The following is a 27,972-nucleotide window of genomic DNA, read 5'->3' on the forward strand; positions in this document are numbered from 1 at the left end:
ACAAGATTCTCTGGTCTGATAAATCTCAATTCTAAGCATCGCATTTGAAGGAAATCAAGTGATGCTCATCACCTGCACAGTACCATCCCAAAGGTAAAGTGTGCTGGTAGCAGTGGCAGGGACTGAGGGACTCATCAGAGTAGAAGAAAAGATCAGTGCAGTAAAATATTGAGATAGCCTTAATGAAAACCCAGTCCAGAGCATTCAGAATCTCAAACTGGGCAGAAGGTTCACCTTCCAACAGGATGATGACCCTAAGCACACAGCAAGAGTGGCTTATAGACAACTCTGTGAATGTCCTTGAGCGGCCCAGCCAGGGCCTTGGCTTGAACGCAATCAAATATTTTTGTAGAAAACTGAAAATGTCTGCCAGCCCCCATCCAAGAGCTTGAGAGGTGAAGAGGTGAAGCAAAGAATGTCAGATAATTGCCAAATGCCATGTGCAAAGCTTGTCGCAGTCATACCCAAAAAGACTTGAGGCTGAAAATGTGCTTCAGCTAAGTATTGAGTTATGCTTAAATACTTATGCAATGTACTTATTTCAGTTTTTTATTTAAATAAATTGACAAAGTTGTGACGATTCTGTTTTTGCTTTTTCATTACAATGTATGGAGCGTAGATGTGGGGGAAAGTCAATTAAAGTAGTTTAACATAAGGCTGCAACATAAACGTGAAAAAATGAAGGGGTATGAATACTTTCGCAAGTAACTAAACACAATTTTCGTATAAACAAAACAACCATAGAGAACAGTCAAGAGCCAGGACGTGTCCATGCACATGAATGTCATCACCTCATTGAACCACCGAGTGTCTTTCTCGTAATCGCGAGCTAAATTTAGCACCCAAACTCTGCCACTTCACACACATGCACGGCACATGCCCCCATTAATGACCATGCTTTAATGTTTGGAGACAATTTTCCCTCTATTTACTCCAGAGAGTCCAAAGCTCAGTTGGTACCCAGTGACCTGGCAACTGAGTGGATGGATAAAAGGAGCAGGCTGAACTCATGCAGGTCGTCGATGGGATGGCAATCCAGATTTAAGACGCTGAAAACAAGATGAAGAGATTTTAAAAATAGCAACTTGTGCCTGCTAAAACTGAGAACATGAATGAGGATCCATAATATCAATGTTTTATAACAGACCAACAGTAGTGATGGAAGTCTTGTATGGTTATGGGATCAGCAGTACGTTGTACCTGCAGACCCATTATGGACATGCACAAACCTGGTTTACATTTGTGTCTAAAGTGGCAGACCTGCGTACAACATTTTTATTCTTTTTTCCAATCTGGTTCCATCTGCAGTCAGCAGTGGGAGTCAAGCTGGTCTGGGTTGCTGTTGTGGGAGACTGGCTCAACTTAGTCCTCAAGTGGTAAGTACTGTTGTTGTTTCTGTAAATATACATGAATACCATTTTTAAAAAAAAAAAAAAATATCAAATGTCTATTAGAAATCCTAATCAGATTTATTTATTAAATCACTAAACAGGCTAATGTTTGGTGAGCGCCCTTATTGGTGGGTTAAAGAAACTGTTTATTATGGCAACTCAACTGTGCCACAAATCAAACAGTTCCCCATGACCTGCGAGACTGGCCCTGGTGAGTGTCTCCTTATGTTTCTCATTGTATTTGTATCGGCCGACCAGCACACTAAATCAAAAGCAGATTTCACAGCAGTTTCTGGACGCTCTTCTAGGAAGTCCTTCTGGTCATACGATGGGAGCTGCAGGGGTTTACTATGCCATGATCACGTCACTGCTGTCAATTTTGCAGAGTTTTGACCCCCTAAAAAGATGGTGAGTGATTATGTCCTGTTTATGTTTTTATATAGTGCTACTCAAGACTTTGTTTACAAGATAATACCAGAATGAATGCATGGAAATGCTCCTTGGTCTCAAGAAATCTTCCAGAACAATTAAGGAGATAAAAAGGAAGGAAAGAAAATACTTGCACAGCATATCACTATCTTTCTCGCCTCCAGTAAGACGGAAATACCTCATTAGCTGCTCTTAAACTCATTTATCTTAGCAGCTCTGCTTTATCACCATATCAAGTTGTATATTGTAAAGATGCAGTTTATTTTGGGTAGATGATGGGATAATTACTCAAATAGATACTGAATGTCATTTTAAAAAATAACAAAGCTCTTCATGTCAGGGTTTTGCTGTTTAATATTAATGCTAAACATTTTCCTTCCTTTGTATTTGCACCACAGGTGCTTGCAGGGTCTTCTTTGGGCTCTTTTCTGGAGTGTGCAGGTTTGTGTCAGTCTTTCTCGAGTCTTCATTGCAGCTCATTTCCCACATCAGGTCATTGCAGGAGTTGTTTCGGGTCAGTTGCATTGCATATTTTTCATATTAGCCTACATATGTGACCCTGGACCACAAAACCAGTCTTAAGTAGCATGGGTATATTTGTAGCAATAGCCAAAAATACATTGTATGGGTCAAAATTATCAGTTTTTTATTATGCCAAAAATCATTAGGATATTAGATCATGTTTCATGAAGATATTTTGTAAATGTTCTACTGTAAATATATCAAAACTTAATTTCTGATTAGTCATATGCATTGCTAAGAACTTAATTTGGACAACTTTAAAGGTGATTTTCTCAGTATTTTGATTTTTTATTTTTTTTCCAGATTCCAGATATTCAAATAGATGTATCTCGGCCAAATTTTGTCATATTTTAAAAATATCTCAATTTCACGAAATTGACCCTTATGACTGGTTTTGTGGTTCAGGGTCGCATATAAGATGAATGAGTTCCTACTTCAACGCACAGTCATTGTTTACTTCACTATACAGGAATCGCCGTGGCCAAGGCTTTTAATAGAGTTTCCTGGATCTATTCAGCAAGCTTGAAGAGTTATGTGCACACCATCCTGTGTCTTGTGTTCGTTGCGCTGGGGCTTTATACATTGTTGGATGCTGCTTCAGTAGACCCCTACTGGAGCCTAATGAAGGCCAAGAAATGGTGCATTCAGTCTGAATGGGTCCATCTGGACACCACACCCTTCGCTGGCCTCCTTCGCAACACCGGGGCCCTGTTCGGACTAGGGCTGAGCCTCCATTTGCCTAATCATGGTGATTTGGAGAAAAACAAGAGCTGTGGAAACAGCACCATTTACAGACTGACCTGTACAGCAGCAACACTGCCACTCCTGAGCCTCTTAGACTCATTCAGACCTCCCACTAGCACTCATGCGCTCTTCTATGCACTTTCCTTCTGTAAGAGCGCCACTGTGCCTCTAACCACAATAAGTTTTGTACCTTACTGCATAAGCACATTAGCAAATGTGTACCACAGAATGAAAGCATATTAAAGAAAACACATTATGAAACTGTATTTAAGCTTTTTGTCTTTAACTGCAATTAAGTCTGTATTTATGCTACCAGTCAAAAGTTTTTGAACAGTAAGATTTTTATGTTTTTTAAAGAAGTCTCTTTTGCTCACCAAGTCTGCATTTATTTGATCCAAAGTACAGCAAAAACATTTTTACTATTTAAAAATTTTACTATTAAATATTTTTACTATTTAAAATAACAGTTTCCTATTTGAAAATATTTTAAAATGTATTTTATTCCTGTGATTTCAAAGCTGAATTTTCAGCATCACTACTCCAGTCACATGATCCTTCAGAAATCATTTGCAAATGCTGTTTAAAACTGCTCAAAAACATTAATTATTATTGTTATTCTGTTGAAAACAACTGAGTAGAATTTTCAGGTTTCTTTGATGAATAGAAAGCTCTGAAGAACAGCATCTGAACAATAAAAATATTTGCTATGTTATATGATATATGCTGGCCAACACAACAGTTTGATGTTTTGCTGCCATAAATTGTTTGTGTTTATAGTTTAAATTTAGCTGAAAACCTTGTAATAAACTGTTCAATGACAGGTTTAGCTGTGACAACTTACCCCATATAATGTGACAACATGCCCCTCTGTAATAGATAAATGTTGTTCAATGTGCCTACAAAGACACTGATTTTCGAAAATAAACTTATGCTGAAGGATGTTATGAATCAAACTTTTTTAACTGAGCTTGAACAACTGTTCACAAGAACAGGGGGTAAGGTTATATTAATCTACACAACTTGCATTCATTATATCACTGATGTATTAAATGTGTTACCGTCAATATCAAGGGTTGATTTATTGTAATTAGTTAATCAAATGCACAGTGCATTAAAAATTATATCTGCTCCCAGAAACCTTCAGAAAATTACAATTTTATGATGAAATGCTTAAATAGGCTAAAAATGTCTTCATTTGTGCCGCCATCTAGCGACAAAACTATTACCACAGGAACTGCACGATGTTAATTATCTGTTTTTTGTGTGTGTTTTACTTGATAAACATTTGAAATTAGCTAACAATAGGGTAATTATAAATAAATCGTCCTTGTCTGTTTAAAACAATGGTTACCTCCTCGTGTTTATCATTTTCCGTGAGACCTTTATATTAGAATTTGGTACCGGAAGTGGAGAGTGTAAACAGACGCGCGCAGTCATGACCCGTGACTGTCAGTGATGGAACACTGTTTCCTTGTACCAAATTAATGTTTCCCTCACTTCCACAGGGATGCATCACTTAAGCGGCTTTCGACAGGTTTAGGCGACCTGACTGCATTAGGAAATCCAGCAGAAATTGAACCTATTGAATCGGCTGCAGGAGGAAGAGCCGCGGAGAAGCGCTATGCCGCGGCGGAAGGTATGACTGCATCCTACAGGCCAGCTGCGTACATGCCTATATAGCATCTCGCACCTGCGTGCTCATGTGTAACCAGCCTTCACCTGTTCATTTTACACATACGCGAGATGCAGCTGTTTGCATGTGGGGCGCAGTCGCAGTCCTCATAACTAAATGACTGGTTAAACTGTTTGCGTCAGGTGAGAGGGGTTTGTGTGTGAAATGTGCGGATGATAGCCAAAACTAAAAAGTTTAGGATCTGTGTAATAACATAATACGTGGTTTCACGTATGCAATAAGCCACGTACAAATAGTTAATATTTATTAAGCCGTCAATTCAAATATTTGTTTTTGTGATACAAGGGAAATGGCTAAAAACATGCTCTTTTGCTCCAAGTCATTGTAACTACCTCATATCAACTCATGTTTTCATGCTGATAAAGCAATATTTTCTGTCAGGAGAATATGTGTTTTTTGAACAGTGCTATTAGGATTCATTAGACTCACGCAAAATAATAACAAGGGTGGTAAAAACATTCAGTTTTGGTTCATTGTACATCCGTGTTTATATTAACCTAGTTAAAATGTTTTGTTTAACCAAACCAGTGACCACAGTGTAAAAAAAAAATCTAGATTCTCTTTATTAGTATAACATAATAGTTATAACTCGTAACTTTTATTAAGAATTTGAGCGAATATTATTACATTAAATAATGCAGATCATCTGTCAAATAGTAGGAATTAGTGAATGCCATGGAGCAACTTCTGGGACCCCTGGTAGAAACCCTGGGTCTTAAAAAGGAAAGATTCACCAGGGTAATTTTCACAGGTTGCAATACTTGATTTTTGTTACAGTCAAGTTAATTACATTAAGTTCATTACAGTCTAATTATATTACCCTAATTAGAGTTTTCTACTCTACCAGTCAAAAGTTTTTTAATGTTTTTTTTTTAGAGAAGTCTCTTCTGCTCACCAAGTCTGCATTTATTTTATCCAAAATACAACAAAAGCAGTAATTTTGTAAAATATTTTTACTATTTAAAATAACTGCTTTCTATTTAAATACATTTGTTCATTTGAATACAAATATAATTTATTTATTTCTATGATCACAGCTAAATTTGTAGCATCATTACTCCAGTCTTCAGTGTCACATGATTCTTCAGAAATCATTATAATATGCTGTTTTGCTGTTGAAGAAACATTTTTTTATTATTTTTGTTTCTATCCATTAAAGAAACCTAAAACAAATTCTACTCTGCTGTTTTTTTTAACATAATAACAATAATAAATGTTTTTTGAGCAGCAAATCAGAATATTATCATGATTTCTGAAGGATCATGTGACTGGAGTAATGATGCTGAAAATTCAGCTTTGAAATCACAGGAATAAATTACATTTTAAAATATATTCAGCTAGAAAGCATCTATTTTAAATAGTAAAATATTTCCAAATCTTACTGTTTTTGCTGTACTTTGGATCACTAAATGCAGGCTTGGTGAGCAGAAGAGACTTCTTTAAAAAACATTATATTACTGTTCAAAAACTTTTGACTGGTAGTGTAGGTTAAAATGTGGAGTAAATTTTCATGAAAAGCTTACCATCCTTTTAAAAGTACATTTTTCTTATTTGTTTCAGTATCTGGATGACAATAAAAAAGATAATTCTTAATGATCTTAATGATAATTTCAGCATTTACTAATACATTATTAAAATCAAAGGTTGAATGTGTTCAAATTCAATCTGAGCTAAGATGAACTGACATTAAACAGTTGCATTAGTATTAACAAACAATGATAAATGGATACAAAATGTTAAGCTTATTGTAAGGTAATACAATTTAATAGAACATTATTCTAAAGTGTTACCAAGAAAACATTTGTATTCAGTGACTAAACTGAGTTTTGATGTTACTGACACTTAACAGAGAAATGCCGGCAGTAGCTCTGAAGGTACAGAGGATTCAGACTTCTCGGCTGAGCACACAGACAGCTCAGAGAGTGACGTCCACACGGTGAGAAACACCCGCCTCACTCGCTCCTCTCTGAGACTCAGCCGCAACTCGCAAGGTAAGACACTGATCACTTACTAAGAGCTTTTCAGTAAAAGTATGATTTGCTAATAATGATGCACACAATAACTTTGAGACTTTGGGCTGTGGGAATAATGATATTATCATGTGATTTGTGACCCAAAATAAAAATGGATTAAGATGGATGGAGAACAAAAAAATAAAAGAATGAACGAACAAACCTGAGAGCTTTGTTTCTAGATTCCAGTCCTGTGGGGAGTCCGTCTGCCCCGGTTTCAGAGGAGGTGGTGAACTATTCCACCCGTCGCGTGACTCGTAGTCAACAGCAGGGGGTGACAGTCTTGCCCAAGAAATACCCCTTGCGGCAGAGTCGCTCTTCTGGCTCAGACACGGAGCAGCATGGGGAAATCTCAGAGAGGGGTAGGAGGAGAAAACCGCATGGTTCTTCACTCATGCCTTCCCTCATTTGAGTATCTCCATGCTTTGCTCTGCTCACATGTGCTTCTCTTCATTTGCTTCGTTTTTTTTTTTTCTTTACGACATGTCACTTTTTTCGGTTCATACAACGTTAACAATTCAAATGTTTGGGGTCAGTAAGATTGTTTTCTTTTCTTTTCTTTTAAACTTTATATTCATTAAACAATCCTGAAAACAGTTTCCAAAAAATGTTTTCAGCATTGATAATAATGAGACATGTTGTTTGAGCACTAAATCAAAATATTAGAATGATTTCTGAAGGATCATGTGACACTGAAGGCTGGAGTAATGATGCTGAAAATTCAGCTTTGCATCACAGGAGTAAATTGCATAAAATATTTTTAAATAGAAAACTCTTATTTTTTAACACTAAAAATATTTTACAATATTACTGTTTTTACTGTAGTTTTGATCAAATAAATGCAGCCTTGGTGAACATAAGTCTTCTTTCAAAAACGTATCTTACTGACCTTAAACCTTTAAACAGTAGTGCACATCATTTTCAAAAAAAAATTTTAAGGTGTAAAAATGAAATTATTTTAGGTAATGCATTAGACTTTCATAATATCTCATTCCATGCTATTTTGTGGCTTTTGCCTACTTTTTCTGTTGTAGTTTGAATTCAAACAAACCACTCTCTATGTGTTCAGTTTTGTTTTGCACACATAAATATACACCCTAAAATAGTTAACTCCATTTTATCTGTTTTTGATAATATGTTGGCTCAAACATCAATAAAACAAACTTAGGTTGTGGTTCAAAGGCATCCAGCTTTTTAAAATGTGTTAAATTTGAATTAAGTTTAAAATTAGACAGAAAATTCAATTAAAGTTTATCTGAAGTAAACGTTGTTAATATTGTCATGAATTATAGCCACAGTCAACACTTTATAATTATTAAATGCCATTTCTAATATGAATGATCATCATTGAAAATGTCAATGTCATGATGTAATTGACATTTTACTCTCAACTCTTGACAGCTACACCTTCACTTTATTGCTTCATTTTTTTATTTTTGTCATTTCCTTTGTAGTTACACTATTGCCATTTGCATTCATTCATGTAATGATATGTTCCCTATTCCATTCTTAGATTTCATACAATGCTGTTTTCCATTGTGTTGGCCATCCAGATATTAAACAAAGTGCAGACCATGATGAGTCCCCACCCAGGACACCCACAGGCAACGCTCCTTCCTCTGAGTCTGACATTGACATGTCCAGTCCAAACGTGTCTCACGATGAGAGTCTGGCGAAGGAGCTTTCGCTGAAAGAATCCGGCCTTGCTCACCGGCCCAAACGACGGCGCTTTCACGAGAGCTACAACTTTAACATGAAGTGCCCCACACCTGGTTGTAATTCTCTTGGTAATTGGATTCCAGGTCCTTTATTTTAATTTTTAAGAATATTTACACTACTATTCAAAGGTTTGGAGTTGCTAAGATTTTTTAATGATTTTGAAAAAAGTCCAAGGCTGTTCACCAAGGCTGCATTTATTTGATCAAAAATACAGTAAAAAATAGTAGAACTGTAAAATAATATGTGACCCTTGACCACAAAACCAGTCTTAAGTAGCACAGGTATATTTGTAGCAATAGCCAAAAATACATTGTATGGGTCAAAATTTGATTTTTCTTTTATGCCAAAATCATTAGGATATTAAGATCATGTTCCATAAAGATATTTTGTACATTTTCTTACCATAAATATATCTCAACTTGATTTTTGATTAGTAATATGCATTGCTAAGAACTTCATTTGGACAATTTTAAAGATTATTTTGACGTTTTTTGCTCCTCAGATTCCAGATTTTCAAATAGTTGTATCTCAGCCAAATATTGTCCTATCCTAACAAATCATACATCCATGGAAAGCTTCTTTATTCAGATATACCCCTTTGACTGGTTTTGTGGTCCAGGGTCACATATTACAATTTAAGATAATGTTTATTGCAATTTATTCATGTGATGGCAAAAGCTGAATTTTCAGCATCATTACATCAGTCTTCAGTGTCACATGATCCTTCAGAAATCATTCTAATATGCTGATTTGGTGCTTAGAAAATATTTTTTTATTATTCGTGTTTCTTATTTATGAATGTTTTTTTATTATAAATGCTTTTGCTGTCATTTTGATCAATTTAATGTGTCCTCTTTTTTTACTGACCTCAGACATTTGAATGGTAGTGTATTTGTTTCATATAGTGGTTTCACTTTCCTTCTGGCAAGATTGTTTTGTGTACAGGCTTATTTAAATGCTTAAATATTTCAATTTAACCTTCATTCCTCCAGGACATTTGACAGGGAAACATGAAAGGCACTTTTCAATATCTGGATGTCCACTGTACCATAACCTTTCAGCAGACGAGTGTAAGGTAATGCTAATGTGTGTTATTTCAACTAAACCTTTAGCCAGATTGTATTTTGCTTAAACAGCATGGTTTACCTAAAAAAGAATCAAAACTTTAACTCAGGTGAAGGCAAGCTCTCGAGACAAACACGTGGAGGAGAGGACGCTGTCACAGCGGCAGGATGAGAATCGGCATTCTGCTCGGCAGCAGGTAAAACAGCACACCAGTTGTTTAACATCCTCCCTCTTGGTCTGGTATGTGCCCTAGTAGTGACCCCCTGCTTTAAGAATTTATGTGCAGTGAACATTACGTGTTAATTAAATAGGCTCAACTAGCACTCACATTCTCTGAGTTACCGTCCCTCCAGGCCCAGACGGAGCGACAGCTGCGGTACAAAGAAAAGGTAACAGAGATGAGGAGGAAGAGAAACACTGTTCCTCTTAAAGAGCAAAAAGACAAGTATACAGTGAGTGTCACATGCTCCGTATTTGCAAAAAGAAATAATAGCAACCCTTAGCAGACATACGTATCAGTTTCTGAGCTCTCGTGGTTTGACTCTCTCCAGGAGCACAGACAGACCCATGGCAGCAGTCGTGAGCCTCTGCTGGAAAACATCACAAGTGACTATGACCTGGAGCTGTTCAGAAAAGCCCAGGCACGTGCCTCGGATGATCTTGTAAGAGAGAAGCCCCATCTCATTTTCTCCCTCTTGTTTTCTCCTTTTCCCTCTCTTTTTCATGAATCTATAAAGACTGCGATGGGCTGAGCCTTCGCACCACTGCATTCTGGGTTATGATGGACCTACGCTGGACTCTCTTCCACTGCCATTCTCTCATCTGTTGCATATGGGTGTTACTCAAAGTTTTAAAGGGATAGTGTCATTAACTACTCACCCTCATGTCGTTCCAAACCCATAAGATCTTCGTTACTGGATCAGGAAGCACTTGGATTTCATCAAAAATATCTTCATTTGTGTTTTGAAGATGAATAAAGGTCTTACGCAGGGTTCCCACGGGTCCTTGAAAAAATTTCAAGGCCCTTGAAAGGATATGAAAATATACATAGATACAGGTCCTTGAAAGTGCTTGAATTAATTTTGTGCAAGACGTTTTCTGGAAAAAATTCCATAGTATTCCCTCCAATCAGCTAATGTGTTATTTCACCAACACTTTGTGGCCTATCCATACTAGTTAGTTAAGCACATTTATACGTTACATTAGCTTAACGTTACATGAGCCTGAGCTCTGTTCAATAAAATTCCATGCAAAAGTTAATATCAGATAATTTTAGAATACAGCATTGAATGTACCAAATATTTTTCCGTTTTATGCAAAACAGAAATATGACAAACAGAATATCATTCTTCTTCGTCATATGGCCAAAAAAAATGCAAATAAGTTTTGCATAGTTGTGTTTGACACATGAAAACTGTAACAATTTATCTTACAAGGCAACACGATGTAAATCGCTCTCACTTGAAATGTGTCCCCACATTAAGTCCTAGAATTTGAGGACCTGGAAAGTCCTTGAAAGGTCCTCGAATTTGAAGTAAACCAATGTGTGGGAACCCTGCTTACTATTTGGAATGACATGAGAGTGAGTAATTAATGACAGAATTTTATTTTTGGATGAACTATCCCTTTAAGCATCATTTTTTTTATCTGTCCTACCGTAAAGGAACAGCTCCAAAAATGAAAGTTCTAACATTCATTAACCCTTTATGATGTTTCAGATCTGTATAGTGTTATCTTTTAGATTTGACTAAAAAAATAACAAAATTGAGTTAAGAATTATTTTTGGTTGAACTGTTCCAATAAAAGAAAACAATCTTGAGTAGACATTACATACACCTTCTTATTTTCTCCAGCTGATTTCTATCTTAACTTTTATTTCAACTCTTAAATTTCTACATTGCCTTCTGTTTATTAAATAGTACACTCTGAAAAAGTACACCTCCATTCAAAAGTTTGAGGATCAGTATTACTTCTAGGGTTTTGAAAGAAGTCTCTTATGTTCACCAAGGCTGCATTTAGAGCTTCATAAATAACTTGACTGTTTTTACTTTTGCGATTTATTTCTGTGATGACACAACTGAATTGTTAGCATCATTACTCCAGTCTTCAGTGTCACATGTTCTTTAGAAATCTTTCTAATATGCTCAGGAAACATTTCTTATTATATAGGATTCTTTGAGAAGCAGAAAGCTTAAACAAACAGCATTTACTTGAAATAGAAATTACGGACACCTTTGATTAATTTAATGCATACTTCCTGAATAAAAGTATTAATTTCTTTCCAAAAAAAGTCTTACTGTCCCCAAACTTTTCATCAGTAGTGTAGCTCTCGATCTCGTCCTCAACCTCTTCATTCATGATCTTCTGTGGTAGGCTTCAGGGTTTTTTCCTTCTATCTCTGTGTCATCATTCCCTCCAGTCAGACTTGTGTTTCTCCCACCCTTCATTGGTCCTTGCAGGAGAAGCTCCGGCTGCAGGGACAGGTCACGGAGGGCGGCAACATGATAAAGTCCATTGTGTTTGGCCGCTACGAGTTGGACACCTGGTACCACTCGCCGTACCCCGAAGAGTACGCCCGCCTCGGCCGTCTCTACATGTGCGAGTTCTGTCTCAAATACATGAAGAGTCAAACCATTCTGCGACGTCACATGGTAACTCTTTCGCATGTTCAGTTAATAACATTTTAGTTTTCAGAATTCAGATTCTTAAGGTTTGTCCAACTTTGAATATATTGAGGTAATATTGATAGGTGTGCGTTTTTGCATTTACACGTACACCTCTTTCTTATTTCGCTTGCAGGCCAAATGTGTGTGGAAACATCCACCAGGTGATGAGATTTACAGAAAAGGAGCTATATCTGTTTTTGAAGTGGACGGCAAGAAGAACAAGGCAAGAACAAAGACATTCCACAAGGACTCTTGATTTTATTTGACAACTATAAAGGGATAGTTTGCCCAAAAATTAAAGTTCTGTCATTAATTACTCACCCTCATGTCGACCTTCATTCTTCTTCAGAACAAAAATTAAGATATTTTTAATGAAATCTAAGAGCTTTCTGACCCTGCATACGCAGCAACGCAACTGACACATTCAAGGCCCAGAAAGGTAGTGAAGACATTGATAAAATAGTCCATGTGACATCAGTGGTTCAACCTTAATTTTCTGAAGCTACGAGAATACTTTTTGTGCACAAAGAAAATGTGTGGTACTGTTGTGAACGACTGACACAAAAGAGAAGAAATTGTTGAATAAAGTCGTTAATTTTGTTTTCATTTTGCACGAAAATTATTCTCTGCGTAAAATTACGGTTGAACTACTGATGTCACATGGACTATTTGAATGATGTCCTTACTACCTTTTTGGTCCGTTTGAACATTTCAGTTGTGTTGCTGTCTGTGCAGGGTCAGAAAGCTCTCAGATTTAATAAAAAATATCTTAATTTGTGTTCTGAAGTTGAACAAAGGTCTTTTGGGTTTGGAATGACGTGAGGGTGAGTAATTATTGACACAATATTCATTTTTGCGTGACCTTTCCCTTTAAATTGGCTATCTGCATGTCAGTAATTTCTAATCAGTACATGTTTCTGTCTTGACACTGTCATTTGCCTTTTGCAGATTTATTGCCAAAACCTGTGCCTGCTTGCCAAACTCTTCCTGGACCACAAAACTTTGTACTACGATGTGGAGCCGTTCCTCTTCTATGTGATGACCGAAGCTGACAATACCGGCTGCCATCTTGTAGGATATTTCTCCAAGGTACTCTGTTAGTGACCTTAAGCTTGAGTTACCTTGCACAAGTGATTATTTTGTAGTAATCAAAATACGTATCTGGGTTTAGGAAAAGAATTCATTCCTGAACTACAATGTCTCCTGCATCCTGACCATGCCACAGTATATGAGGCAGGGTTATGGCAAGATGCTGATTGATTTCAGTGAGTGCAGTAGATTTAGGTCACTTGTATACTTTTTATATCTGTTATTTGTCATTACTGATGTGTTAAAGTAGAAGTTCACTTCCGGAAAAATTTACAGATAGTTTACTCACCCCGTTGTCATCCAAGATGTTCACGCCTTTATTATGTTTTTTTTGAGGAAAACATTTCAGGAATTATCTCCATATAGTGGACTTCAGTGGTTCCCCCAGGTTTGAACGCAGATGTAGACGAGACGAGCGTTTGAAGCTGAAAAGTATAGAAATTGTCAGTTTGTTTAGAAAATAACCGATCGTTTTGCTAGATAAGACACTTCTTCCTTGGCTAGGATTGTTTAGAGCTCTTTGAAGCTGCATTTAAACTGCATTTTGGAAGTTCAAACTTAAGGGCGCCATTGAAGTCCACTATATGGAGAGAAATCCTGAAATGTTTTCCTCAAAAAACATAATTTCTTTACGACTGAAAAAAGAAAGGCATGAACATTTTGGATGACAATGGGGTGAGTACATTATCTGTAAATCTTTGTTCTGGCAGTGAACTTCTCCTTTACACTTAAACAAGATTGCAAATGGTAATGTTAAAGGAAAAATTAATTTCCAGAATGAAAATTTCCTGATAATTTACTCACTCCCTTGTCATCCAAGATGTTCATTTCTTTATTTCTTCAGTCAAAAAGAAATTAAGGTGTTTGAGGAAATCATTCCAGGATGTTTCTCCATATAGTGGACTTAAGTGGGGATCAACAGGTTGAAGGGCCAAATTGCGGTTTCAATGCTGCTTTGAAGGGCTCTAAACGATCCCAGTTGAGGAATAAGGGTCTTATCTAGCAAAATGATCAGCCATTTTCTAAAAAAAATGTAAATGTATATACTTTTCAACCGCAAATGCTTGTCTTGCACTAGCTCAACCTCACTCATTACATAATCGACCCAGTGTTTACAAAGCAAATGTGCAAAGAAAGTCAAACGCTCTTTACAGAAAAAGGTAAAACAACGATGTTGAATGAATTTTTAGTTGGGGGACAAAATAAGACAGAGTTTTTGGAGTCTACCCTACCTTTTTGAGCTGAAGTACACAGGCGAAGAACTAACCATGCATGACCTTTCCAGCATGATTATGCAATGCGTGAAGACGCGCATGTGTATCACAGATCTAGTGCAAGATTAGCATTTGTGGTTAAAGGGGTCATCGGATGCAAAGTTCACTTTTTCATGTTGTCTGAACATTAATGTGTGTTGGCAGTGTATGTACGGGGTGAGCAGAGCTCATTTGCATTTAAAGAAACCTCAGAATGGGATGATTTTTGCAGAGCTAAAAGGTAAAAAAGGTGTTATTTACACTACAATTGAGAATTTTTAACCAAAGTATATTATAGACTTTTCATTAAGACCCTAAAGAATCATATCAACTTGGGGAAAATGGGCATCCGATGACCCCTTTAAAAATGTATACAAAAATGTATAGTCTTTACTTTTTTTTTTTTTTTTAAAGAAAATGACTGATCGTTTCACAAGACAAGACCCTTATTTCATGGCTGGGATTGTGTAGAGCCCTTTGAAGCTACATTGAAACTGTAATTTGGATTTTCAACCTGTTCGCCACCATTGAAGTCCACTACATGGAGAAAAATCCTGGAATATTTTCCTCAAAAACCTTAATTTCTTTGCAAGTGAAAAAAAGAAAGAAAAAGACATAAACATCTTGGATGACACGGGGTCAGTAAATTGTAAGGAAATTTTCATTCTGGAAGCGAACAACTTTTTTAAAGTTTCAGTTGCGATCACAGAATACATAATTTATGCTGTCATTTGTCTTTTAAAAAAAAAAAACTTTAAACTGTTAGATTAGCTCTTTTGCTGTGAACTTTTTGATGCTCGTGTTAATGTGTTAACGGCTTGTATCTGCACAGGTTATTTGCTGTCCAAAGTAGAGGAGAAGGTTGGCTCCCCTGAACGGCCTCTCTCTGACCTGGGACTCATCAGTTACAGGAGTTACTGGAAGGAAGTGCTCCTGCGCTACCTGCACAACTTCCAGGGCAAAGAGATCTCCATTAAAGGTACTTAGTATTACGTTCACAAGATCACAGGAATAAATGACATTTAAAATGCGTTCATATAGATTATACAGAATATTTCACAATATTTACTGTATTTGTGATCAAATAAATATGCAGCCTTGGTGAGCATTAGAGACGTTTTTTTCAGAATCATTAAAAATCATTTCCATTTATTGTTGTAACATTTAATATTATGAATAATTGTTTTCATTCTTGTCATATATAAACACTTGGGAGCAGAAATCAGTCAAGAAACAGCTGTCAATCCTGTAGACATTGTCAGCACTTTACAGTCACTCCAGATGCTGAAATACTGGAAAGGGAAGCACCTGATCTTAAAAAGACAGGTAACTGTAATTACAGCGTAATGTCTGCAATCATTTTAATAACAGCTTGTTATATTAATTACAGGCTTGTTATTTTGATGCAATTCTGTGTTTTTGATTTTTAGGATCTGATTGATGATTGGAAAACCAAAGAGGCAAAACGTGGAAGCAACAAGACTATTGACCCTACGGCCTTGAAGTGGAGTCCACCTAAAGGAACCTAAAACAATAATCTGCATGCTTTTCACTATTTCTCATAGCTTAGCAGGTCTTGGTCACTATTAGAATAGCTTAACACATAGCAAAGTGTTTTCTTCGTTACAGTAAGTTACAAGTAAGGCTGTAATCCTAACTGTGTCACATGGTTCAGTTAGTACATTTCGACTTACCTTAACTGTCCTATTAGAGTACCAGTGTTTGATACTCAAATGGCAGTTGTTTTTACTGTTGTTTTTTAGTCATCTACTGCATCTCTTTGTTTTAGAGAAACGACTATTTGACTGTTAAATATTTATGTGAAAAACCATTACAGTGTTTTTAACTAATGGTTTTGTGAGCTAAAGAGCTTCTTGTTTCATGTCTGAACCAGATATGTATTCCCAGCCCTATCTGACATTAGCCAAAGTCATTGCACTAAGTTAAAAGAATATTTTATTAGCTTAAGTGAGACTAACTTGTATTTTGAACCAGACACATTGCAGTAAATGTGTTATATTAACCCTTCATCGTCAACTGTTATTTTTTCTAAAAACTAAAACGTAAACTATTAAGTGGAAGCTTGACTTAGTTTATAGCATGTCTTGGCTATATATTGCAGCAGGTGTGTAATTTGTGAGCAGTTGGAATATCTGAAATTAGCTCATAGAAATACCACGATGCAAACTCCACCTAGTGGATTTAACACAGACTGTACTATAATATGCCAGTAGCATGTGTTGCACTTGATTTTCTATGTCTCTCCTCTGAAATAAATTGGGTTACTGTTTAAAACGAAGATGTTTAGTGACTTATTAGGGTATAAATGTTAATAAACGATGAATTCAAACATGTTTCATTGCATCGTAAATCACCCACACAAACGATACTGACACAAACGATACTAACCAAAACAGTTTGGCACGTTACCAAATATTCAGTAGTGAGTTACCTGTGTACGTTGTTTCTATGGTTACTCGTTACAAGTATATGATTAATCACTTGAAACGTAACTGAAACTTGAAGCGGAACGGTTTCAGCCTTTCGTTCTAAACATGTATGACTTTGTTCTCTGTGTTCTTTGTTTCTTACTCAGCATTTGTTACCAGAAAAAACACCGAGGCATTTCTCAAAAATACAATCGTTTCACAGAAGCAACGACGTGAGGCCGAGGCCTTTCCTCCTCAAGTTTCAGTCTACTAAAAATGAGTAACGATTAAGCATAAACATATGTTTATGTTATATAGTTCATTGGTTGTAACCGTAACATGCACAGGAAGCAGTTAGCGCACGTAGTAAAGGAAGTAGTAACGTTACGTCACTAACATGCGTTTCCACAACACGAACACTAGAAGCGTCATTATAATCACAGGCGGTTTTGGCATTTCCTGAAAGAAACCCAACTAAATGCGGTCAAGCATGAAGATACAAATATCATGAGAGACCTCTTGTTTTCAGACGTTAGTTCGCGGTTTGCCTTGCTGACATTATAGTCTCATTATCGTCTGTCTTCGCGCTTGAGAACAGAGAGGTAGGTGATACTGTGATTTTAATTGTGATATAGATTATAATACAATCCCAAATATTCGTTTTTATTGTTGAGTGACCAGAGGTTTGTTATAATGCACGTCACATTAAGCCACTGTTAACGTGTAAGTTCTCAGAAATGAAATTTGAACACATTTAGTCACTGCATTATTGTTGTTATATTCATTGTTATGATTCAGAGAGAGATAGTTCAGCTAAAAATGAACAGTCATCATTTACTCGCCCACATGCCTTTGCAAACCATTCTTTGTTCTGTGTAACACAAAGTATAATTCTTGTCTTGATGATCTTTGATTTTCATTGTATGGACAAAACAATGACACATTTCTTAGAATATTTTCATGTTTCAAAGAAGAAAATTCTACAGGTTTGGAACAACATCAGGTTAAGTAAATAATGACAGAAACTTGTTTTTTCTTTGCGCAGGTCCTGTCAAAATGTCTCAGATGGAGCTCCTCGTCACAAATGTAGCTGAGCTCCTCACTGCTGCCGTACAGGAAGTGTTGCAGCTCATGGGTCAGGCTGTGTTAGAGTATCAGAAAGAGTCTGCCAGAGCACGCTTGGAGAACCAGAACCTCCAGCTGAAGCTCAAAGAACTCCAGGAGAGGATGACTGGGGATTCAAGTGAGATTATGATGAGCTTATAGTTCACTAACTTGTCTGCTTACTTACAAGTCACCATATTCGTTTATATTTTCAGATGAAGTCCTGAAAGTCTCTCTTCCCATGCCTTGTTCAGCGGAGGAAGATCATGTACAGGAAGATCTTTTTTATCATGGAGATTCAGCTGTGAGCAAGCAGACTGAGCAGCCACAATGTCTGAGTGACAATCCTGTTCACATAAAGCTGGTTTTAGATGAGATTACTTTAGACAGCAGAGATCATACTCTGCAAGGGAGCTGTGACTATTCTTTGAAGAAGCAAAGACCCCTCTCCAGGGTAAGGAGTAGCCCTCCAAGAAGAATCTCCCCAAACCCTTCACCTGGCAGCAGAGAGAGTCCAGCGACCAGCAACACTGAGACGCCACAGGGCTCAAACAGAATCAAAAAGGAATCTAAAGCAGAGCCTCTGGAATGTTCTGTTACAGAACAAACAGTTGATATAACAACACAAGCTCCTGTAGTTCCCATACAGGATGTTCCTCTAGCAAACGAACACAGCCAGCCACCTGTCTCGTCTTTTTCCAACAGTGCTGTCCACTATAATCAACCTAGTAAATTACTAAATTCTGCTTCCAAACACATTCTTAGGTCACGGGTGGAGAATATGGTCCAGACGGGAGCAATTCACAGTACTCCAAGCATCAGCGAGAGCAGGGAGATTCTGCACAGCTGCCACGTGTGCGGAAAGACGTTCGCAACGTCCTCCAGCCTCGGAGCGCACTTTGTGTGCCATTCAAATGAGAGACCTTTTGTTTGCAAATGCTGCAAATTCAGGTTCAGCCGTTTAGCCGATCTGAAAAAGCATGAGCGCATTCATACAGGAGAAAGACCATATAACTGTTCGCTCTGTGGACGCAGATTCAACCGAACAGAGAATCTCAGAAGACACTTGAGGAAGGTTCATTATGGAGCAGTGCTGTGAGCTTTAAATTCACAGCGTTTGTGCGTGCTGGCTTTTTTATCATTTTGCATGTCGACTTTGGATCATTCAGCAAAATCATTACATAACAAAATTAAATAGTTAATGTCGTTCCAAACCCGTAAGACCTTCGTTCATCTTCAGAACACAAATTAAGATATTTTTGATGAAATCTGAGAGCTTTCTGACCCTGCATAGACAGCAAGGGTCTTACTACATTTAAGGTCCAGAAAGATACCAAGAACACTGACAAAATAGTCAGTTTGACGTCAGTGGTTTAACCGTTAATGTTGTGAAGCTACGAGAATTAAGTAATTTTTTTTTTTTTTTTTAAAGCTTTCTCATGAAGAGCATTCTCATAGCTTCACAACATTACAGTTGAACCATTGATGTCAAATGGAATATTTTGTCGATGTTACTGGTACCTTTCTGGACCTTGAACATAGTAGGACCCTAGCTGTCTAGGGAGGGTCAGAAATCTCTCAGATTTTATCAAAAATATCTTACTTTGTGCTCTGAAGATGAACAAAGGACCTGCAGGTTTGGAACGACATGAGGGTGAGTAATTAATGACAGAATTTTCATGCCTTTAATACTATTTTCCCCCATTTTTAATGTGTTGCCAACTGTGTCCATCAAATTTAATTAATAAATATGAATCAATATCAATGATGTAGCTGAAATACGATAAATGTGTATTGTTTTATCACAAATTTGTCAAATGACAATACATATGGTAAAATTCGAATTGATCAGAGTGCAGTGTTTAACTTGATTCTTGTTTTCAATATTGTCAGCGTTTACAGCAGTCTTCTTTATTCATTTGTGTGGCTTTTTTGATATAAAAAATTGAAAAAAAACTACTGTTCAAAAGTTCAGGACTGGTAAGGTTTTTTACACATTTTAAAATTTTTCTGAGTAAGTCTGCATTTATTTGATCAAAAATATAGTAAAAACAGTAATATTGTGAAATAATACAATTACAGTTTTCGATTTAAATATAATCTAAATGTAAATTATTCCTCTAATGGACAAGCGAATTCTCAGCAACCATTAAATGATCCTATAGAAATCACATAAACCTTTCTTATTAATATGTGTTAAACAGTTTTGCTGCTTATTTTTATTTTTTCCCCCAAGATTCTTTGATTAACATTCAAGAGAGCAGCATTTATTTACCATGGAACTTTTGTAACATTATAAATATGAGACCCTGGTCCACAAACCAGTCATAAGTGTCAATTTTATTAAATTGACATTTACACATCATCTGAAAGTTGAATGAATAAGCGTTCTGCTGATGTATGGTTTGTTAGGATGGGGCAATATTTGTCCGAAATACAACTATTTTAAAATATGGAATCTGAGGGTCTAAATACTGAGAAAATCACCTTTAAAGTTGTCCAAATTAAGTTCTTAGTAATGCATATTACTAATCAAAAATTAAGTTTTGATATATTTACAAAAAGGAAATTTAGGAAATTTACAAAATATCTTCATGGAACATGATCTTTACTTAATATTCTTATGATTTTTGGCATAAAAGAAAAATCGATCATTTTGACCCATACAATGTATTGTTGGCTGTTGCTACAAATGTATCCATGCTACTTATGATTGGTTTTGTGGTCCAGGGTCACATATGCTTTGTCACATCAATATAATGATTAGTATAATTAAACTTTGCTGAATGTTTTTTTTTTTTTTGAATCCTACTGACCCCAAAATTTTAAGCAGTAGCATAACCTTCTAGAGTCAGGCCTCACAGTTGACTATAAAAATACTTGATTCGCTGCTCCAACCCTGTTATCCTCTTCGTTTTTATTTGTACAGTATTTACGACACTGACATAAATCTGCACACTTTTAGCTCTGTAGCTGAGCTCGTGCAAATCATTGAAAACAGTTTCAAAGTGAATATCAGTGGAAACAAAAACTTTAATCTTTAATTTCCTTCAAAACAATTTGCTTCAGGTCCTCTTTTTGTTCCATTCAACACGCCACTCATTCCAGTCCAATAGTGTCCGATCTGTGTGCCACTTTGCTTGATCCAGTTCTGTCAAAAATAAACAAAAGAAACAGTTTAAAAAATGTGTATATATATATATAGTCTCTCAATAAAAAACTATTACAACATAATACATTTACCTTTTAGGAATGTCTGGAATATCTGATCAATCATCTTATGACTCTGTGATACTAACTCCCATGGGTCTAGAAAATAAAGCACAGTGTTAGACACCTTAGGGTGGCACCATATTTCATTTTTGACAGAAATGATAATGAGGCTGTGGAGAACAGAAGTACAGTGCTGTTGTTTAACAACATACCAACTGTTGACGAAAAAATCAGTAAACAAAAACATAATAAAGCTGTGAAAATACATGACTTAGGACCTTTATACAGTGTGTGCCACTGAAAAAAACTGCAAGCCTATCCCTCACAGCCTTGCTCTCGTCTGCGTTAAAGGGGTGATGACATGACAAATCAAGTTTGCCTTCATCTTTTGGTGGTCTTTGTACCATTAAAACATCCTGCAAGTTTCATAGCTTTAAACTTCCTCCTCATTATAAATAAAGCATTCATTTAATCAAGCTTCAAAAATGGCTCATTCGGATCTGAGGTGCAAGGTGACGTCACCCAGGCACGGCCGTTTGCATAACCACTGCTTCCAGAGCAAGACACTGACAAAAAGTCATCTTGTCACCATAGGCTCCGCCCACTGGTGTTCAGCCACTTAACGGCTTGACACTTGATTACGCTGAATGCAAGTGTCGCGTCAAAAGCAAATCAATCACTGCTGCCATCTTAGCTACACTGGATACAGTATACAGATGCATGTTTGCTTTCTGACACAGTCCACATGCTTGAGTCTGTCGTCAACACGACAAATTAAGTAAAAGAACGATCTCTTTGACGCATTTGGTTTAAACAGCTCAGTCGCGTCTTTGTACACATATCAGAAGGTTCTCAGCTTACGGAACAACTGGATAGTTTATTTTTAATGGCATCTGGATCGTGTCACAGAAATCTCCAGAAAATTTTGTTTTGTAAATGAGGCATGGAGAGTTCACAAAGAAACGCTGATTGAAAGTTGACGCGGTACTAGATCTGACTGCAGCTGCATCACAAACTGTAAATATGAAATGATTTCATAATGTTTTGTCTGGAAATGAGCATTTTATTTTGATCATGTTGTCAAACCACTCACACGCAATAGCAAGGGAGTGTTGATACTGTTTCCTATGCAATGGCGTTAGCCAATCATAACAGTGGCCGATTATTGACTGAAGTCTTAAAGGACACACCCCTTAAAAATAGGCTGTTTTAGAGCAAGGGTGTCAAACCCTGTGCCTAGAGGGCCAGAGCACTGCATAGTTTAAACGCAACCTTTATTAAATATACCTTATCCAGCTAATCAAGTCCTTCAGGCTTTTTTGAAAACTATGATTTGTGTGTTGGAGCAGGGTTCAAACTAAACTCTGCAGGGCTCCGGCCCTCCAGGAACTAAGTTTGACACCCCTGTTTTAGAGAGAGGGTCAGAATGAGGGTATAAAAAAAAATCATTTTTTTAAATGTATTTATTTGATTTTTTTGTGCAAAAACCTTATTAACATTATAAGTAAACCTCAAGGAACATATGTGACCCTGGACCACAAAACCAGTCACAAGTTGCATGGGTATATATGTAGCAACAGCCAAAAATACATTGTAAGGGTCAAAATTACTGTTTTTTCTTTTATGCCAAAAATCATTAGGATATTAATGTTCCATGAAGATATTTTGTAAATGCTGTGTTTTCATACTGTAAATATATCAAAATTTATTTTTTGATTAGTAAAATGCATTGCTAAGAACTTAATTTGGACAACTTTAAAGGTGAATTTCTCTCTCTCTCTCTCTCTCTCTCTATATATATATATATATGTTTTTTTTTGTTTTGTTTTTTTTTTTTTTTGCACCCTCAGATTCCAGATATTCAAATAGTTGTATCATGGCCCAACATTGTCCTATCCTAACATACATCCCATACATCAATGGAAAGCTTATTTATTCTGCTTTCAGATGATGTATAACTCTCAATTTAAAAAAAATGACCCTTATGACTGGTTTTGTGGTCCATGGTTACACATTAAAATAATAAAAAGAAAATACATGTCATGACCCCTTTAAATTTAATATGGTGTCTAACCTGACTCAATTTATAGAAAAGCAGCTACCATACCTTGCTCAGCAAGTGTAACCAGCACTATGCATCTAAGATAAATATGATACAAAGGTCTTTCTTGCATCACACCTGAATAAGTGCTTACCTTTAGTGTTGGCGAGCTTCTTGAGTGCACCACCCAGAGAGGAATCATTGCGTAGCACAGCACGAAGACACAAGGCCTGACATGCTGCCATGATTTCATCATGCACAGAAGCATCACTTCCCAGACAAACACAGACAGAACCTGGGGGGGGGGAATCCATATATGTGTCATTGCTGTTTTGGCTAAGTAGTTTAGCAGTTTCCCTAGTGTCATTTTCAGATCATGTTGTTATATCTGACCTCTGTTTATATAGCAGAATTGGGGAGGTTATTGTACCATTTTTGATTCCAATGAGATACGGTTTGCTGTTGTTCTTCAACGCCAGCTGCAGTTCTCCTGGCCTTAAAGTTAAAAAGAAATAATTTTAACAGTCAGTTTTTACAACAACAATATATTTTGATTATATAATAGCGGATAAACGGACTCTTGAACAATGTCTCCAAGCCTCACACCCAACTTGATGGGAACAGTTTTTCCAAGCGCTGCAAAAAGGAATGCAATTTTGTTAATTAGATGCATAATGAATCATTTTAAATAAACAAGGAAGGCATTAAGAAGTAATCAGGTGTTAAGGCCATACACAAGAACACAGGCTCCTTCTGATTGGCCTCCTCTGGACTGAGCAGTTGACCTTTAAGGAGGTACCGATGAAGGACTATGGATAAGCGAGCCTCATTAAGAGTTTCCATAACAACAGAACGAACTGCTTTGTAATTGGCAAACAGGTGGAGAACAGTGAACAGGAAGAACAGGATGAACGTCAACCTGAATAAAAGAGCACAAATCAGTACAGTATCTGCGACACACTTCACGTAGAGCGTGGCTTACATATCAGGGTGTAACTCACAATGGGTTATCTGTTACAAGCGGGATGAGTGCCAGGCTGACCAGCAGGCCTGCCAGGTTCACCAGGGTTTCCTTGTCAAGACAAAAAAAGCAGAAAAATGATACACTGACACATGAAACCTCTGAGACACATAATGACTTCAATTTCCCACACTAAGAAAAAAAGAAATGAGGAAAATTATTATTTAGGATATGAGAGACGGTGAATACAAACCTGGCTCCCATCTTTGGCGGAGATATCAGCCATGTTGTTTCTGCGAGCTTGATGGACAGTTAAGGCCGCTCTTGTTGCTCCACCAGCAACACCTACAATGGACTGGAATGATAGAAATAGAGGAATACGCATAGATATTTACTGTCAAGCAGATTTAAAGGAATAGTTTGCCCAAAAATGAAAATTCTGTCATTAATTGCTCACCCTTATGTTGTTCCAAACCCATAACATCTTTGTTCGTCTTCAGAACACAAATGAAGATATTTTTGATGAAAGCCAAGAACTTTCTGACCCTGCATACACAGCAACACAACTACCACGTTCAAGGCCCAGAAAGGTAGTACAGACAACGTTAAACTAGCCCTTGGTTCAGCTTTAATTTTATGAAGCTACGAAAATAGTTTTTGAGCGCAAAGAAAACAAAAATAACTACTTTATTCAACTATTTCTTCTCTTGGCAGTTTTTGGCGCGCGCTCAGGAGAGTACCACGATGCATGCATGTGATGCTGATGATGCAGGAGCCTGCGTTCTGATGCCTGATTTCAAAAGAAGAAATTGTCATTTTTTGCCCAGCCTTACTTATTTGACCCAGAATATACAGATGATGAACTAAGAGAGATTCCACATTAGAATGGCAGTTATTTTTGTTTTCTGTGTGCACAAAAAGTACTCTTGTCTCTTTATAAATTATGGTTGAACCACTGATGTCACACAGACTATTTTAACAATTTTCTTACTACCTTTCTGGGCCTTGACCATGGTAGGACCGTTGCTCTCTATGCAGGGTCAGAAAGCTCTCGGATTTAATAAAAAATCTCTTAATTTTTGGTCCGAAGATGAACAAAGGTCTTACAAGTTTGGAACGACATGAGGGTGAGTAATTATTAACAGAACTTTAATTTTTTGGGTCAGCCATCCCTTTAAGGTTTAGAGGAAGTTGCTTTTAATATTTTACCTTAAATATTCCAGCAATGCAGACAATCAGAGTGAAAAAAGGAGGGAAATGAGGGGCTGCAATCTCCATGAACATTGCAACATCATTAAGAATGTCAGCGAAGAGCCTGAAAAGACAAACAAGACATTACGTAAAATATTTATGAAAAGTGTTCCATTAAAATGTTTATTCAAACTAAAACAAGTCATTAGTATGCCGTACCTCCATTTTTTGGCTTCAGAATCTAGCTTGCTCCTGAAACACAAGGTCACAATTAAGTACTATAAAATAAAACACCTTCACAATCTAAATGGCTGGTTAAATATTACCCTTTGAGCCAAGCAAAAAGTATTCTGCCCAGCATCCCAGTTCCATCTTAACAAAGAGGAAGAAAATGGTTAGACAAGCAGGCATTTAAACGAACAATATGTAAGTTTTCACTGCTAGGGGGTGCATATTCAAAACAAAAAAAGAAACAAAGGCGTATTTTGATGACGCCGTGATTGAGTGTGGAATCATGGGAGTTGTTGTTTTCATCCTCACAGCCGATGCAATCCGTCAGGACTTGGGCAGAAATCATGTCTATGAATGAGCTAATGTATTAAAGACTTATTAAAGTCACTGTAGAATGAAGCAGGGTAGGGCTGGAAGTTCTGGAAGCGAAACGAAGATGCCGACTGCTAATGAAGGACGAGTGCGACACAAAGCAGCGGAGCTTTAACTATGCCACAGTCGAGCACTTCCGCTTTCCCAGGTCTTGCGTATGTGAGGTAAAACAGTGCTGTTTTACCATACTAGATACATTTGAGTGTGTTTAAATTTCTGTTATAATGCTACTTTGTGCATTCGTGCCCTGTCAAATAAAATGCATAACATATTAAAGTATCTTTGGGGTTTCTATGATTTTTACAAAATAAAAATGAAAAATTTGAAGGGTGTATGACATCATTAGCAGGCAATGCAATGAATGACATGAATTAAAATTGCTTATTTCTCTGGATTTAAACATTCTTCGAAACATATGGGATAGTGTAAGTACACAAGTCAGCAAAATAACACTGTGTTAGTGGTTTTTGGATATTTTAATCAAAAAATCTTACATATTGTGCTTCCAAAAAATAGAATTCAGTAATTTGCGCACATACCCCTAAGCAGCCATGTTATTGTAGCTGCTGCAACTGTTGCTTCTTGATTTCCAACCCCAACTCCCCTCAGTGAAGCCTGAGTAGCAAGTGTGCCAGACAGAGAGCTGGAAAATGCCTTGGAAAACAAAAGACGGTGCTATTATGTTAATATAATTACTGTTTCTGGGGGGTCAGTAAGATTTTTTTTTAATAAAGAATTTAATTCTTTCAAAGATGGATTAAACTGATCAAAAGTGACAGTAAAGTCATTTTTATTGTTACAAACACTTTAGATTTCAAATAAATGCTGTTCTTTTGAACTTTCTATTTGCCAAAGAATCATGAAGGGGAAAAAAGGCAGCACAACTGTTTCAACATTAATACTAAATGTATCTTATATCCAAATCAGCACATTCAGAATGATTTCTGAGGGATCATGTGACACTGAAGATAATTAATTACATCTGAAAATATCTATAACAGCACTCCACGAGTGTCAGATCTATGGGACATGTACCTGCACAGTGTCCCAGAGTTGATACTGTAAGTAATCGTCACTGACACTCTCAGGATACCCCTGTGGCAGGAAAACACTCTGGGAGGGGAGAGAGCAGTTAGTGATGTCTCAGAGAGTTTGTTTATAGTCTCTCGTGTTTTTCTGTCAGTCACGCACTTTAAACACGCCGGAGATTGAATTTCCGCCGAGTCTGCCGTCCACTGCATCCTTCTGTCTCTTCATCCTCCCATCCTTCAACAGGTATTTCCAGGACTCCTGCGAGCCATAACGCTCTGTGGCAATCACCCCTTCACGGTCGTCCATCTCTGCTACCTACACATCAGTTAACACGTGTGCATTACAAAAAACGATCCACTAAGCGAAATAAAAAACCAAACCAACAATAACTTAAGGTCTTTTACTTGGAATTTTCACACTCAACTGTGACAGCAGTCTCAAACATTGCACCTCATGCACATTATTTAACAAATTATATGTTTGAATACAGTAATGTTTTCTATATGTGCAGTCTAATGCGCTAAGGACTAAAATAGCTACAATGTAAACGAGTTTCTGCTTGCGTTGCAATATATTTTACTGGAATCGCCCACCTCAACCACGTAGCATTCTTCCGTGTTTAGACTGTATCGCTACGTCATGACCATGTTGCGGCTTCTGATTGGCTCAAGTTACGTAGATCACGACCATAAAAAATGAGTAAGATTATTAATGACTGCCTATAAAGCCTGCAGTAGTAGTTTTGTCCTCTTAATTTCCTTATTTATGTGGTTACGTCATACATAATGATTTATTTAATTTTGCTTGTAATATTA

The 27,972-nt window shown here is 36.9% G+C and overlaps 4 protein-coding genes across 13 annotated transcripts; 3 read left to right on the forward strand and 1 right to left on the reverse strand.

Moving 5' to 3' along the window:
• The first annotated feature begins 903 nt into the window (after window positions 1–903).
• On the forward strand, window positions 904–3,492 carry g6pc1b (glucose-6-phosphatase catalytic subunit 1b). Its single transcript, XM_051105887.1, has 5 exons — window positions 904–1,376; window positions 1,493–1,602; window positions 1,700–1,799; window positions 2,219–2,334; window positions 2,812–3,492. The coding sequence occupies exons 1-5, from the start codon at window positions 1,132–1,134 to the stop codon at window positions 3,327–3,329; spliced, it is 1,089 nt and encodes a 362-aa protein (XP_050961844.1). The 5' UTR covers window positions 904–1,131; the 3' UTR covers window positions 3,330–3,492.
• A 1,001-nt stretch (window positions 3,493–4,493) lies between these two features.
• kat7a (K(lysine) acetyltransferase 7a) lies at window positions 4,494–16,937 on the forward strand. Of its 8 annotated transcripts, none has more exons than XM_051105878.1 (15): window positions 4,494–4,722; window positions 6,629–6,770; window positions 6,974–7,153; window positions 8,345–8,593; window positions 9,503–9,585; window positions 9,685–9,771; window positions 9,887–10,027; window positions 10,127–10,237; window positions 12,035–12,226; window positions 12,375–12,464; window positions 13,190–13,330; window positions 13,413–13,506; window positions 15,416–15,562; window positions 15,803–15,909; window positions 16,014–16,937. In XM_051105878.1, the coding sequence occupies exons 1-15, from the start codon at window positions 4,708–4,710 to the stop codon at window positions 16,110–16,112; spliced, it is 1,878 nt and encodes a 625-aa protein (XP_050961835.1). In that variant the 5' UTR covers window positions 4,494–4,707; the 3' UTR covers window positions 16,113–16,937. The 8 variants fall into 8 exon arrangements, with proteins under 8 accessions (XP_050961835.1, XP_050961837.1, XP_050961838.1 ...); XM_051105880.1 differs by having other exon boundaries at window positions 10,127–10,216; XM_051105881.1 differs by having other exon boundaries at window positions 9,929–10,027.
• A 473-nt stretch (window positions 16,938–17,410) lies between these two features.
• Window positions 17,411–19,582, forward strand: zgc:113090 (uncharacterized protein LOC553741 homolog). Its single transcript, XM_051106486.1, has 3 exons — window positions 17,411–17,614; window positions 18,058–18,255; window positions 18,332–19,582. Exons 2-3 carry the CDS (start codon window positions 18,069–18,071, stop codon window positions 19,213–19,215), a joined length of 1,071 nt encoding a protein of 356 aa, XP_050962443.1. The 5' UTR covers window positions 17,411–17,614; window positions 18,058–18,068; the 3' UTR covers window positions 19,216–19,582.
• Window positions 19,583–21,129: 1,547 nt separating this feature from the next.
• Window positions 21,130–27,801, reverse strand: rusf1 (RUS family member 1). Of its 3 annotated transcripts, none has more exons than XM_051106484.1 (15): window positions 27,751–27,801; window positions 27,317–27,472; window positions 27,161–27,238; window positions 26,665–26,779; window positions 25,849–25,894; window positions 25,742–25,774; window positions 25,541–25,646; window positions 24,585–24,686; window positions 24,372–24,442; window positions 24,105–24,289; window positions 23,949–24,006; window positions 23,801–23,865; window positions 23,525–23,665; window positions 21,360–21,425; window positions 21,130–21,267 (listed from the first exon to the last, which is right to left on the reverse strand). In XM_051106484.1, the coding sequence occupies exons 2-15, from the start codon at window positions 27,461–27,463 to the stop codon at window positions 21,182–21,184; spliced, it is 1,299 nt and encodes a 432-aa protein (XP_050962441.1). In that variant the 5' UTR covers window positions 27,464–27,472; window positions 27,751–27,801; the 3' UTR covers window positions 21,130–21,181. The 3 variants fall into 3 exon arrangements, with proteins under 3 accessions (XP_050962441.1, XP_050962440.1, XP_050962442.1); XM_051106483.1 differs by lacking the exon at window positions 27,751–27,801 and adding an exon at window positions 27,582–27,741; XM_051106485.1 differs by lacking the exon at window positions 27,751–27,801 and adding an exon at window positions 27,562–27,709.
• Between the last annotated feature and the right edge of the window lie 171 nt (window positions 27,802–27,972).

The sequence above is a fragment of the Labeo rohita genome, chromosome 3, assembly GCF_022985175.1.
Source record: "Labeo rohita strain BAU-BD-2019 chromosome 3, IGBB_LRoh.1.0, whole genome shotgun sequence".
Lineage (NCBI taxonomy): Eukaryota > Metazoa > Chordata > Actinopteri > Cypriniformes > Cyprinidae > Labeo > Labeo rohita.